This window comes from Pomacea canaliculata, linkage group LG9 (assembly GCF_003073045.1).
Source record: "Pomacea canaliculata isolate SZHN2017 linkage group LG9, ASM307304v1, whole genome shotgun sequence".
Lineage (NCBI taxonomy): Eukaryota > Metazoa > Mollusca > Gastropoda > Architaenioglossa > Ampullariidae > Pomacea > Pomacea canaliculata.
Window position 1 is genome coordinate 24,583,597 of NC_037598.1, and position 15,512 is coordinate 24,599,108.

Here is a 15,512-nt window from a genome sequence, read left to right on the forward strand (position 1 = left end):
AGAGCATATAAATGAGTTGGTGATGTTAAAATTATGTCTGAAGTTATCTGATAATACTGATAATCTTTTCAGTATTTCTTTTTCTCAATGTGGCCTCTTACCAATTGCCATTAATTTTTCACATTTTTATATAAAATATGTAGAATAAAACCACAAATATTACCAGTATAGAACTAATAACTATTTGTGTTGCATATTTGCCAAACTATGCCTGTGAATATAATGGTAATGACTGTTATAAACTCTGTAGACTATTTTCTTCCATGAACTGTCTTTTATCTGTACTTTTTCTTTAAAGAAAACCCACTAAAATATGACCATATTGATATTAAACTTTGCAAAGTGAATTATTTGTTTGTTTCTGCTTGCATTGATATTTTTCACTGAAAATTGTTTACTATAAAAATAGTTGTTCTATCCAAGTAATATTTTTGCGATTTGTTGAACTAAGTCAGTAAGAGGTGGATTTTGGCTGTCCTCCAGCCATTTTGCAGTCAGTTTATACATTTGACCCTTATTTTAACGTTTTGTAGCAGTTCACGCAGTAGCTACAACAGCAGTAACCTGGCAGTGTCTTAACTTCAGTTGAATAATCTGGAGAAACTGTTAATTTTTTCTCTTCAGATCTCATTCCTTGAAGTTTCTTTGAGAAACGAGATTTGTAGGGTCCAAAAATATTGCATTTGATGTTTTGGTCATGTTCAACAGCATGAAAGTAACTCATTTGAATCGAGTTACTTGATATGGCATGAATCACTATGGTTGATATGTTGTCCGTGCACAGTATTATATTTATTGAGGTACTTTCAAGAAGGAAACTGCTTACTGGCATGCTTTTTACTTTCAACCCTTAGGAAGCCTCTGTGGTACAATTTATAGTGGGAGGAATGCATGACAAAATTTGGATCTCTAGTGGACAACCCACACAGATATATGATGTTCAGCTGCTGAAAATTTTTTAAACTTGGGTTTTTTTTGTGGAGTGGGTTGGGGAGAAGAATAGTCCTTGGTGCGGCTAATGCTTAAATTCAGGCCGGCGGAATTACAAGTAACTTTTGTATTCCTTATGGCCTTTGGATCTTAGGTAAAATTATGTTTTATATTCCTTATTTTGTGAGTGCAGCTAGTTATGGTGATTTGTTTAAATCATAAGTACGATATAATCATATTTTATTGACTTCTTCATTATTAAGTGAAGGATTCCAATTGGATCTGCAGAATCAATGCATTAGCCTTTATATTCGTTTTCTGATTTGTAAATATTGAATGTCAGATATTTTTTGTTGGCTTTGTGTTATGATGCTTGACTTCAGGCGTGGTTGGACACCCACCCTAAGCAGTGAGAGGAAAAATAAAAGGCAATTGACAGGTTACAATTAACCACACTTTGCACGGTTAACAAGTATTGCAAGGATATGATGCTGTTGTATTCTGCTTTGCCCGGCATGACTGCATGGGGTGTAGCCTCCCTTTTACCTCCAAATTACTACTAAGAATTGGCATTGTGCTGAGAGTTAAGACGTTTGAATAGTTTTCAATATAGGAAAATTACCCATGTATTGTTTATGAAGATCAAACTTATACAGTGGCAACCACGTTTTTGTCGATGTTGTTTGCATATTGCTTTCACCATCTGCACAGTGTTCTTTTGACATTACCTTGCAAGTCAGAGTGGCCTTTGTTGCACCAAGAGAAGTGTGGCTACATATGGTATATTGCAAACGTAATGTTGCACATGTAATCCCTGAAAGCATTGTGAATTGCCCTCGAGAGGGAAAGTTCATTGGTTTATAATACTGATATCAAATGTTGCCATTAAGAAAGAGTGAGAACATCAGACTGGTTTAAGAACAGTCTCTAGTCCTTCCTGTGAAATATACGTGGAAGGAGCAATTAACATAAACCCCTAAAAATCTGCAGGGCTACTTAACACAGCTGATCCGTTGTCGTTTGGTTGTGGCTTTCTTCATTTAACCAAACCAGTTGGAAGCGCATGAAGTGATTTATGATAGTGCGAAAGCTGTTCAAAAGTCTATGTGTTTTAGAACCTTGAAGCACAACCCCTTTAGAGGTTTCTATATTTATTTGTGATCATTGAACAGCTAAACACAAAGACAAACCCAAACCCACTGAAGCTTGACAACCATTTGTAAAGCCTGAATCTAGTTTAACATACAATGCATGCTGTTATCAGTGCTACAAATGCTTAATGCTAATTAAGAGCACCATGATTGTATTAGGATTTCTGCCTTACTGTTTGCTCTGGAAACCAAGTTTGAGACATTTAAATGCAGTTTCTTGTGATTTATTAGCACCAGCATTATCATGTTATCTCTTGATTGGATGTAGTGTTTTCAGTACTTATGTCCAGTTTTTCTGTTTTTGTAAACATCTTATTTTCATTGACTTGCTTGCTTAGAAGTTGGTGCACAGCAGTGTTGCATGAAAAAAGTGCTGGTAATAAAAACCTGAATGACTTGTCAGAATCTATGTAGACGTTTATCATGGATGCAAGAATCACAATTTAGGTACTTAATTCATTTCCTTCTATACTTTGTGCAGAACCTTGTTTGTGTTATTATTCAATAATTTCCTGCCTTTCCTTTTGACTTGTTTTTTTTTCCTATTTAAAGTGAATAAACAAAGACAAGAGTCAGAATGGATAATTAACTACAGACAAGCTTTATATATTTTGTTATTGAAAACCATTCATGCTCCAATCCATTCACTGAATGCAACTTGCACACACATGCAATCCTATTGAGAGGAAGCATGGAGGATCTGTTTGTGTGTGTATGGGTAAACTACACATGACCATGAAAGAAATCAAGTTTTCCAGCTCCCTAATAAATTCTCAGCAAAATATTTGGCATTGCTCTTTCCCCCACCCCCTTTTAAACCCGAACAAAAATGCTCATCCTTTACAGAAAGAATCCTTATTCTCCAAAGTAACACTTCCATATGTCCAAAATCATGTATTTTGTATAAAAATTCAAAAGATTCGTTAGATTTTTCCATTAAAATGCAGAGAAATCATTGGGTGACCATCTCTGGTGCACCCTTTTCAATGACTGCATATTTTTTGGGACTTGGCAAAGAATGTCCTTCAACTAACCTATATCTATGGCACCATGTAAAAAATGTGTTGTTTCCCCGTCCAGATTGATACAGATTCATGGTCACACCAATGTTGTCTCCCAAACAGTCAGTTGGTCTGGTGACGGAGAGGTGAGCAGACAATACCTACACCAAGGATTATTAGTTCAAATGTCGCTCACTACACACATAATGTCTCCCTACATATTCACCTTGATACAAGACTGGTATATTTTTGCTATAGAGATAGCTGTCGGCTCTGTCCCAAGAATGCCACCGTCCATCAAAACGTCTTTATCCTCAATCTCTCGCATTACGACCTAAGCCCTTTTGACGTTGCATGCCGGGAAACTGACCTTTTGACCTAACGACGTACTACGGGAATTCGCGAGACATAAAAATAAATAAAAAATTTGTGAAGCGCATGCTCACTCCTTATTGCAAGAGGCCGAGAGTGAGTCTCGGCATACAGACATCAGTCCATAAATACATGTGACCCTAACGAATTGAGATAAGAAGTCTCTGCCCTAATGAACCTCCCTATTGGTCACAGGTAGACACGTGTTTCCTCATTGGCTTGATATCGAGGCCACCGTGTCAGTTACAGCAGTAAACTGTAAAAAAAATGAAGAAAGCTAACCAGACTGGAGACTGGTAGAAAGCAGACTGCCAAAGCAGAGAAAAAACAGAAAATAAAGAAGAAAACTGGAAAAGGGGCGAGGGCCAGGTCGAAGCACGCAACGAAAGCTGCGAACATACGCTGACAGAAATACAGAGATAGGAAAGCGAAGGAGAAATTGGAAAACGGGACGTCATTTTCTGAGTCCTCTAGCGACCAAGCTATAACGGGTAAGGGACCCATTGAAAATTTTTTTATAACAATGGATCAAGTCAAGCAAATTTTACGACATGCTGTATGTGGCATTTGTGGAAACTACCCCTTACAGTTATGGCCTGACTACGAAGGGAATGTGCTCCTGTTATGTGATTCATGTCAATATACACATGTTGTCAAACACAACGAGTAACCAGCTAGTGGCAGTGAAGTTGTAACAGGAAATAACCAAATAATAGTAAGTAATATTTTTAAAGTTTAATGTATATTCTAATAAAAAGTTCATTGTTTGGCACTTTTTGTTTTTTTAATAGTGTCCAAATAATTGTTTTTTGTAATTTCTGCCTTGGGACCTACTTTCATGACAATTACATACAATACAATTATCATCTTTTGTTTGAATTTAGTACAAGAAAACTTTGTTTCAATTAAGTTTGTATTGATAGGTTGTTTTGTTGATAGAACAAAAGAAAGATTGTTTTGTTGTTAGTTCGAACAAAGGAAAGAGTGTGGCAGTGTTTTGGATGTGTGTAGTATGACTGGGTTTTTTTTCTCCTTGACGGGAGCGGGGAGAAGGAATAGTCTCCTCTGTCAGTGCGTCCGGAGCGGACGGTTTTTGTTTGTAACGAGTCTTGACGGACTTGGTGTTGGTGTATTTCTGGGTACAAATCCTGAACAGATTTGTATTGTACTGTACAAGTCCTGACCAGACTTGGGAGTTACCAGATTTGTTTGTGTCTTTGTATAACATTGAACCTGTTGAGGTGAGTGTATATCTTTGATGATTTTTTTTGTGAGCCTGGGGCTAATGTTGAAGAATGGGGAAATTTCTGATGAGTTGTGATTATATAGTGTTAGTTTATGAAAATGGTTTAAAATAGTTGAGAGTTGAATTTGCATTTGGCTAAAGATTGGTTTTGTTTTTTCTCTCCAGGTTTTTTCTTTTGGATTTCTTTTGGTGTTTTGTGTTTTTCTCTTCTGTTTGTTCCTATTCTTCGTATCCACCTGGGGTTACTGACCAGCGCTGAGTTGGATAGAACTTCAAGAAGTGAAAACTCTGTGTTACTTTTTTCACGTGGATGTATTAGTGTATGTTAGAAGTGGAAACATTGTGGATTTTGTGCTGTTCAAGTGGAGACTTTGTGACATCAGTCCATAAATACATGTGACCCTAACGAATTGAGATAAGAAGTCTCTGCCCTAATGAACCTCCCTATTGGTCACAGGTAGACACGTGTTTCCTCATTGGCTTGATATCGAGGCCACCGTGTCAGTTACTGCAAAACTGTAGTTAAAACGTAAACAATGAAGAAAGCTGGTCGAAAGCAGACTGCCCAAGAAGAAAACTGGAAAAGGGGCGAGGGCCAAATCAAGGCAAGCGACGAAAGCTGCGAACGCATGCTGGGAGAAATACAGAGAAAAGAAAGCAAGGGAGAAACTGGAAAACGGCTACCGGGACGTCATTTGAAGTCGTTCTAAGCGACGAAACTATCATTGGTATGGGACCCAAGGAAACCGTTTCTGATGACAATGGATGAAGTATAACCAACTTTTACAACATGGCTGTTTGTGACGTTTGCCGAAACTGCCCCTTACAGCTATGGCCAGATTATGAAGGAAACGTGCTCCTTATATGTGGTTCATGTGAATATAGACATATCGTCAAGCAAAAAGGAGAAACCAGCTCTATATTGGCAGTGAACTGCTGAACAGGAAATAACCAAATTAATAGTAAGTAATATTTTTAAAGTTAATGTATATTTCTAATAAACATCAGTCCATAAATACATGTGACCCTAACGAATTGAAGATATAGAAGTCTCTGCCCTAATGAACCTCCCTATTGGTCACAGGTAGACACGTGTTTCCTCATTGGCTGATATCGAGGCCACCGTGTCAGTTACTGCAAACTGTAGTTAAAACGTAAACAATGAAGAAAGCTGGTCGAAAGCAGACTGCCCAAGAAGAAAACTGGAAAAGGGCGAGGGGCCAATCAAGGCAAGCCGACGAAAGCTGCGAACGCACGCTGGGAGAAATACAGAGAAAAGAAAGCAAGGGAGAAACTGGAAAACGCTACCCGTCATTTTCGAAGTCGCTAGCGACGAAACTATCATTGGTATGGTATGGGACCCAAGGAAACGTTTTCTGACAATGTGAAGTAAACCAACTTTTACAACATGCGTTTGTGACGTTTTGCCGAAACTGCCCCTGGCCAGATTATGAAGGAAACGTGCTCCTTGTATGTGGTTCATGTGAATATAGACATATCGTCAAGGCAAAAAGGAAGAAACCAGCTATATTGGCACGTGAACTGTGAACAGGAATAACCAAATATAGTAAAGTATTTTAAAGTTTTAATGTGCTAATAAGCATCAGTCCATAATCATGTGACCCTAACGAATTGAGATAAGAAGTCTCTGCCCTAATGAACCTCCCTATTGGTCACAGGTAGACACGTGTTTCCTCATTGGCTTGATATCGAGGCCACCGTGTCAGTTACTGCAAAACTGTAGTTAAAACGTAAACAATGAAGAAAGCTGGTCGAAAGCAGACTGCCCAAGAAGAAAACTGGAAAAGGGGCGAGGGCCAAATCAAGGCAAGCGACGAATGCTGCGAACGCACGCTGGGAGAAATACAGAGAAAAGAAAGCAAGGGAGAAACTGGAAAACGCTACCGGGACGTCATTTTCGAAGTCGTCTAGCGACGAAACTATCATTGGTATGGGACCCAAGGAAACGTTTCTGATGACAATGGATGAAGTAAACCAACTTTTACAACATGCTGTTTGTGACGTTTGCCGAAACTGCCCCTTACAGCTATGGCCAGATTATGAAGGAAACGTGCTCCTTATATGTGGTTCATGTGAATATAGACATATCGTCAAGCAAAAAGGAGAAACCAGCTATATTGGCAGTGAACTGCTGAACAGGAAATAACCAAATAATAGTAAGTAATATTTTTAAAGTTTAATGTATATTCTAATAAACATCAGTCCATAAATACATGTGACCCTAACGAATTGAGATAAGAAGTCTCTGCCCTAATGAACCTCCCTATTGGTCACAGGTAGACACGTGTTTCCTCATTGGCTTGATATCGAGGCCACCGTGTCAGTTACAGCAGTAAACTGTAAAAAAAATGAAGAAAGCTAACCAGACTGGAGACTGGTAGAAAGCAGACTGCCCAAGCAGAGAAAAAACTGGAAAAGGGGCGAGGGCCAAATCAAGGCAAGCAACGAAAGCTGCGAACGCACGCTGGGAGAAATATAGAGAAAAGAAAGCAAGGGAGAAACTGGAAAACGGGACGTCATTTTCTGAGTCCTCTAGCGACGAAGCTATAACGGGTAAGGGACCCATTGAAAATTTTTCGATAACGACGGATCAAGTCAATCAACTTTTACAACATGCTGTTTGTGACGCCTGTCGAAACTTTTACAACATGCTGTTTGTGATGCTTGTCGAAACTGTCCATTGCAGTTATGGCCTGACTACGAAGGAAACGTGTTCCTTATATGTGGTTCGTGCGATTATAGACATATCGTCAAACAAAAAGGAGAAACCAGCTATAGTGGCAGTGAACTGCTGAACAGGAAATAACCAAATAATAGTAAGTAATATTTTTAAAGTTTAATGTATATTCTAATAAAAAGTTCATTGTTTGGCACTTTATGTTTTTTTAATAGTGTCCAAATAATTGTTTTTTGTAATTTCTGCCTTGGGACCTACTTTCATGACAATTACATACAATACAATTATCATCTTTTGTTTGAATTTAGTACAAGAAAACTTTGTTTCAATTAAGTTTGTGTTGATAGGTTGTTTTGTTGATAGAACAAAAGAAAGATTGTTTTGTTGTTAGTTCGAACAAAGGAAAGAGTGTGGCAGTGTTTTGGATGTGTGTGGTATGACTGGGTTTTTTCTCCTTGACGGGAGCGTGGAGAAGGGACAGTCTCTTTGGTGTTGTCAATGTGTCTGGAGTGGACGGTTTTTGTTTGCGACCAGTCTTGACGGACTTGGTGTTGTTGTACAAATCCTGACCAGATTTGTATTGTGTTGTACAAGTCCTGAACCGACTTGAAGTTACCAGACTTGTTTGTATTTTTGTTAGCATTGAACCTGTTGAGGTGAGTGTGAATCTTTGTTGATTTTTCAGTGAGTGTGTATTTCTGATGATTTTTGGTGAGCCTATGTTGAAGAATGGGAAATTTCTGATGAGTGTGATATATTTGTGTATACTTCATGAACATGGTTTGAAATAGTTGAGAGTGAATTTGCATTTATCTAAAAAATGGTTTTGTTTTTTCTCTCCAGGCTTTTCTTTGGGATTTTCTTTTGGATTTCTTTTGTTTTATTTTACTTTTGGTTGATTGTTCTTCTTGTACTCGTCTTATCCGCCTGGAGTTACTGACCAGCGCTGAGTTGGATATAACTTTAAGAAGTGGAAACTTTGTGTACTTTTCATGTGGATATATGGTGTATGTTAGAAGCGGAAACGTTGTGCTGTTTCAAGTGAGACTTTGAGAGGAACTGTGCAAGAAGAGTGAATACTTTTGAAACTTTGGAAGAAACGTGTATTCGAACTGTGGGTTTGGGAAATTAGGAATTGTTTTGTGTTGTGTTTCTCTTTTAATTTTTAAATTATATTATATTTTTAAATTGTTCTCTGTGTTTTGATTTACTTATGTTCCTCGTTTGAAAGGCACTGTAGAGTGCAGGTGACAGCCACAATGGCTGAATGCATACAATGTGATGGCGACATGTATTCAGCAGGTTTGGGCAAATAATGCACTTGCTTACAAAAGATATTTCCATCAAGTTCCGTGAAGGGTATCCTACATACCTCAGTACCAGACATTGTGTAGATCACACTTGTTTCCTCACACACGGTCACTGCACCAGAAGCTTGCAAACATTCATCTATACACGTCAAGACCTGATCTGAAAAGTTGCTCCTTGCATCATGCCACTGGTTTTTCACCAAGTCAAATTCAAAAATTCTTGTTTCTGTGACTAGGGTGGCATCACGGCGATTTTCAACAGGTTCATATGCCAAACAAAATAAATGACCACGAAGGGTAAGGGCTACTGCTCCTGAACTTTTCATCGGAAAATCCGCTACAGAAGACCAGGAATTGGAACGAGGATCTATCTTCTCTACACCTTGTAGTCTTGGGTTCTTGGGCCTGAAATGTAAAGGGTCAGATTAAGCTTAGATTTTTATCCTCATGATTGCAACTCCACACACCGCCCTTTATATACAGTAGAGAACAAAGAAATTTACAGATTTCAGGCAAAAGCAACCTTTGTATTACTTAAAAATAAGTGCTTAGTGATGTATTTACCATCATAATATTTTTATTATAAAATGTGCTACCTTCTAGGGATAATTAATTCCTTAGGTGGGAAGTCTCTACTGGATTCACCAGACTCACCCTGTCCGGGGTTGCAAGAACCCTCCTATAACAATCATCATGGCCTGTGTACTACGCTGCATCTTTAGCTGACTTTCCACAACCTCTTTCAAAACTGGAAAGAAACAGAAGAAATCTTTTACTCTCATAAAACCACTTATGCCCAGGCCAACATGTAGTCAGACTAATTTTGATTTAAAATTCAATTCAATTTAACTTTATTATCTCACGAGGAGAAATTACAAGACGTGGTAAAACAACTGGCTTATAACAAAAACTTATAATAAAAACTTAATAACAACTTAATTCCACTCAAACTATCATCTCACACAAACACCTACAGTCCATGTAAATAACCCAACTAAATAAGAAACATCACTAAAACTATATTCACAAAAACACACACCCACACACTCACAAATCCTTACAACACTTGTTCAGTAAGACAACAGACTTGTTTATAAAACTATTCCTAGAACGGGCTGTGGAAAAAACACTAAATCATTTGCAAAGTTGCTGAAGCAACTGCTGCCCCAACCTCACCCAGTGTGTACGAGCAAACACCACCACCAAAGGCACCAGACTGTGCAAGAAAGAAGAGGAAGGTAGAGAAATTAGACACCACCAAGCCAGTTTCACGGGCTGTGGAGCTTCTAGAACAACTGCATACGTCCAGGGAGAGGTTCATGGAGAAAGCAATGGTGGAGCCAAGACAGGCTACCCAGAATGAGTTGTTTTATCAAATGGTAGCTCGTACAACGGAAAACTTTCCTGAAGACATTCGATATCAAATGCAATTGGATGTACATATAATGATGCATGAGATTAGAGTGAAATTACAGAATACCACTTTATTAGAAAAATAAACATCAAGTATCCCAACTTGTCTTCTGCCATCATGTATTGTTCCGCAACATACCAGCATGAGTCATTTATAATGGAAACTCACTTTTGTGTTTATTTACTGATAACTTGGAATTGAATAATATAATACTGATTGTCTACTTAGCCTGATGTCTGTGTCAAAGAGACACACACAGAGTCCCTGCCAAGCTACTCGGATGTTACCTGTAGCAAACTGAGACTCTATTTTGGACTTGTGCTTCACCTTGACCCAACGGATAGCATCATGGACCTCTCTATGTACCAATTTTCTTTTGTGGCCAGAACCCGTGAAAAACACATGTTTCTTTTTGTTAAGCACTGTTTTTAGGCCCTTGGTCACACAAGGTTTGTTGTTTTTTGATCAACAACATACAAAGCATGACATCTCCAGCAAAGAACAAATTCTATATTGTTCACAGTTTCACATCAACTAACCAAGTAACTTATCTGATCAGTTGGATATCGTCATGCTATTATAAATAAAGTGCGAAAGAAAAAGAACTACAGTAAGGTAATAGTGCATTTTATATCTGAGAATAACTTCTCTGGTAATGTAAACATATACAGATTGCAAGCATGCATTCTGAAAATAAATGTTGATTTCAAACTAAAAAATTGCACTATAGCTACTCAATAGGCACTATGGATTTATGTAAATTTACAATGCAGCAACAAAGCCGAACTATTTTCTCTATGACTGGATTATCATCACCAGGCTTTGTTGCCATCAGGTCAATAGGCACTTCAGACTGCAAAATTCCAAACTTTCTGCGAACAAAGCCTATAACTCTCTCAACATGAATTTGTACAGAGGCTATTTTTCTCAAATTTTCCACTTGTAGTGGGTGTAGTTGCTTTTTCCCATGGGTAAAATCTGGAATTATTAATTTAGCTTGATAAAAAAGAACTTCATCTTCAATGTTGAAACCTCTGTCGGCCATAATTACATCACCTGGTAACAAGTTGGACAACAAAGAAGTATTTTCAATGATGTGTTTGTCTGAAGCCCTGCCACCAAATGCATCTGAAATGTAGCTGATTGAACCTTGTGGTGTGATCCCAATCAGATATTTGGCAGAATTATATTTTTTATGGTTGGAATAAACTTGGATCTGATTGGTTTGGCCTGAGGGTTTCTGTGCTTCAAGTTCAAAACAGTCAACAATAGCAGCAACTTTATCTTTCAAGTTTTCTCTAAAGCACATTGGCATAGACAGTTTCAGAGCTTCTCTTGAAGGCCAGTGCAACAAAAAAGACAACCGTGCCACAAGTACATCAAGAGTTCTATGAAAACTCCTTTGCACAGTTGACACGGATACTTTCAGCTGATATCCTATATCCTGGAATTGGTAGTTCAGCCTGATCTTAATTAAACACAGCAAAAACTCTTGCTCTTTGGACAGTGACTGTGTTTGATTAGACATGTATGGCTCTACCATTCTGAAAATAAGGTCCATTACTGCCAATGAAGGAAGTCCTGTGTAGAATGGAACTTTAGCTTCATCTTCAACATACACCTGTCTTTCATAAATAGAACAATGTTGTCTGTTTTTAACTGAATCAAGAAGTCTGGTCTCAGTCCTGCATGATTGCATCTATATTTAGTCCAGTCAAATCTGTTTGCGTGTTCTGATCATTTGAACATGAATCTTCTATGCCACCATGTAAACTTTCTTCGCAAGCACTTGACCAACCAAAATCACTTTCACACAATTTTTCTTCCTGGCTTGTCTCACTGCTGATTGATTTTCGCTTCTTGCTTGCAGTAGGTGAGTAGGGACAGATGTATTACTTCTTTTGCGACACACAAGCCTCAAATACCTGTTTTTCGAAGTCTCAGCTTCTGAGCAAGTACTTGATCGCTCATGTCCCAAGTGTAGAGTGGGAAGCCAGGAAGGGCTGTTCCGGAAATTCACATAGGCTGGCTTTCCTAGACACAAGAATAAAACAACCCATGAATTACATCTTTGTGACTGTGACATAAGGCAAGTGTTGGCCTTATTCCCAAAATGAACAATCCGTAAAAGGTTTAGTTCCGGTTAAGAGATTTAAAATATACTTGGGCGGGAGCCGACATGAAGCCGTCTCTTGTGTGTTTTCTAACTGGACAGTTTAATGAGTGCCACCTCTAATACCCACAAACCAATAACACAACATGGTGTCAGAAGTGAGCAGCAAAGTGCTAGCTGTGTGATTTCTCCAGAAACTTTAAGGTGGGCACGTTTTTCTCATTTTGAAATATTGCGTCGTACGTTCGCAAAGTGACATTTCTCGCAAGATGGCGGAGACACATCAGAGAAAACACTTCACTGCAAACGTTCCTGTTCCCTCAAAGCTGGATTTGTCTTCTAACATTGAAGTAAATTGGAAAAAATTTATTCGTCAATGGCAGAACTATGAGGTAGCTACGCGCCTTGATAAAGAAGATTCAGCTTATCGTTGTGCAGTTCTATTAGCTTGCATTGGTGAGGACGCACAAGAAATCTACGAAGGATTATCCTTTGCAGAAGGGGAGAACGACAAAGATATCGAGACTGTCATCGACAAGTTTAACGACTTTTGTTTGGGTAGCACACATGAGGTGTATGAGAGCTACAAGTTTCATAGCCGAAACCAAAACAAGGATGAGTCAGTTGATACTTACGTCGCAGCTTTACGCAAGTTAGCAAAATCATGTGATTTCAAAGATGTTGACCGCATGATTCGTGACAGACTTGTGATCGGTGTTCAAGATGACACTATGCGTGAAAAATTGTTGCAGAAGAAAACACTCAAGCTTCCAGAAGCAATAGAAATTTGCAGAGCTCATGAGACGTCCAGACTCAAGCACTCGATGTTGGCAAGCAACAGCGAGAGTACAGTTGAGAAAACCATCAACAAGATTCAGAAAGGTCAGCGAAAAGTTCGTTGCGGTACGAAGCCAGGCCTTCGGGGAAAACCAGAGACTAAGCCATGCTCTCCGATGCGGAAAAGGTTCCCACAACAGAGATGGTTGTCCTGCAAAGAACGCTAAATGCAGGAAATGTTCCAAGATTGGTCACTACGCTGCAGTCTGTCGCTCTTCAGGTTCTTCTAAGATTCACACAGTGGAAGAGAAGAAGAAGACGAAGAAGCTTACATGGTATGATTGTGGGCAGTGTGACAACAGATCCTTGGAAAGTCAGTCTCCTGATGGAAGACACAGAGAATGTATTTAAGCTTGACACCGGAGCTGATGTTACCGTCGTACCTCAGACCGCAGTTCCAGCAGCCAAGCGACCATTGCAGAAAGTGCGCAAGAAACTGTATGGTCCAGGTCGTGTTGAGATAGCTGTGGAAGGCATGTTCAAGGCAAAACTGACATACAAGAATGTCTCTACACTGCAAGATGTGTATGTCGTAAAAACACTTGAAGAACCATTGCTAGGTCGACCAGCCATTACAGCGTTGAAGTTGATTGAGAGAATCAACACAGTTATAGAGGACCACGAAAAGCAGTACAAGGAAGAATTCCCAAAACTTTTCAGAGGACTAGGAAGTCTACAAGATCCTTATAAGATTCGTTTGAAAGAACAAGTTGTTCCATATGCAGTAGCAGCTCCAAGACGCTTACCTTTGCCCTTGAAACAGAAAGTCAAGGCAGAATTGGATCAACTTGAAGAACAGGGAGTGATTCGCACAGTCACCAAGCCCAGTGATTGGTGCGCCCCAATAGTAGTGGTGCCCAAGAGTGACGAGAGAGTCAGAATCTGCGTCGATCTGAGCAAACTAAATGAAGCAGTTCGCAGAGAGAACTACCCGTTGCCGTCAACAGATGAACTGTTAGCCCAGCTGTCAGGAGCAAAAATATTCACAAAACTTGATTGCAAAAAGGGTTTCCATCAACTTCCACTGGATGAAGGAAGTCAGGAGTTAACAACCTTCATCACACCTTTTGGAAGGTACTGTTATACACGCTTACCCTTCGGGATAAGTTCAGGGCCAGAAGTATTTCAACGACGAATGTCTCAACTTCTGGCGAACCATGAAAATGTGATTTGTGACATTGACGATCTGCTCATTTTCGGTAAGAACAAGCAAGAACATGATCGTTACTTGAAGAGAGTGATGTCGACGCTTCAAGAAGCGGGCATTACCCTGAACGACGAGAAGTGCCAGTTTGCCAAAGAGAAGATATCCTTTCTCGGGCACATCATCTCGAAAGACGGGATCGCCATCGACCCAGAGAAATTGTCTGCTGTGAAGAATTTTCCCAAGCCAGAGAACATTTCTGATCTCAGAAGATTGTTAGGAATGGTTAACCACGTTGCGAAGTTTGCAGGCCCTAACCTCGCAAACGACAGCAAACCGCTACGTGACCTGCTCAAGAAAAACATAGAGTGGTGTTGGGACACTGCTCAAGAAACCTCGTTTGAGAAGATTAAGAAACAGCTGACTGAAGCTCCAGTGTTGGCACACTATGGTACTGACAAAACGACCGTCGTCTCAACAGATGCTTCATCTTTCGGTCTCGGTGCAGTATTACTTCAGAAACAGTCAGATGGTCACCTCAAGCCAGTTTTCTACGCATCAAGAAGTATGACGGAAACTGAGCGCAGGTACGCGCAAGTTGAGCGTGAAGCACTCGCAGTGACTTGGGCGTGTGAAAAGTTCTGTGACTACATCACAGGACTTCGTGATCTGACAATCGAAACTGACCACAAGCCACTATTGGCTCTACTGAAAACAAAGAACCTTGAAGATCTACCTCCGAGAATTCAGAGATTCCGGATGCGCCTGATGAGGTTCAAGTACAACATTGTCTACACAAAAGGCAAGAATCTCGTGACTGCTGACACACTCTCACGAGCCCCAGTAAGAAACACTCAGAAAGATGAGAGAAGTGAAGAAGAAGAGATCTTCATCAAGCAAGTGATTCAGAGCTTGCCAGCCAGTGAGAAACGCATCGAAGAAATCAAGAATGAGACTGCAAGAGATACTGTTTGTAAGACAGTGCTGTATTATCTCCACAATGGATGGCCACGTTCTAGTCCAGAACATGAAGAACTGAAAGCATTTTGGACAGTACGTTCAGAAGTCACAGAACATGATGGACTTCTTCTTTACAGATCAAGACTGATCATCCCTGAAGTACTGAGAACAGACATTCTCCACAGACTTCACATTGGACATCAAGGCATCGTAAAATGTCGTGCCTTGGCCAGAGAGAGCGTTTGGTGGCCAAAGCTTTCTCAGCAGATAGAGTCCATGGTACAGAGGTGCACAATTTGCATCAAAGAGAGGCCAATTCCCCCTGAGCCACTCATT

At 39.6% G+C, this 15,512-nt stretch overlaps 1 protein-coding gene across 1 annotated transcript; it reads right to left on the reverse strand.

Annotated features, from left to right (window-relative positions):
- Positions 1–6,322: 6,322 nt before the first annotated feature.
- Positions 6,323–12,103, reverse strand: LOC112571865. Its single transcript, XM_025251210.1, has 3 exons — positions 12,048–12,103; positions 9,363–9,456; positions 6,323–9,113 (listed from the first exon to the last, which is right to left on the reverse strand). The coding sequence occupies exons 1-3, from the start codon at positions 12,091–12,093 to the stop codon at positions 8,606–8,608; spliced, it is 648 nt and encodes a 215-aa protein (XP_025106995.1). The 5' UTR covers positions 12,094–12,103; the 3' UTR covers positions 6,323–8,605.
- Positions 12,104–15,512: the final 3,409 nt, after the last annotated feature.

What these genes read in the sequence shown, in the direction of transcription:
- LOC112571865 (XM_025251210.1), bottom strand. Translation starts at nt 12,093, where the DNA reads ATGAGCGATCAAGTACTTGCTCAGAAGCTGAGACTTCGAAAAACAG. An exon ending in GCTGAGACTTCGAAAAACAG is followed by an intron (nt 9,457 to 12,047) that starts GTATTTGAGGCT and finishes GTTTCTTTCCAG; the next exon opens with TTTTGAAAGAGGTTGTGGAA. An exon ending in TTCTTGCAACCCCGGACAGG is followed by an intron (nt 9,114 to 9,362) that starts GTGAGTCTGGTG and finishes TTTACATTTCAG; the next exon opens with GCCCAAGAACCCAAGACTAC.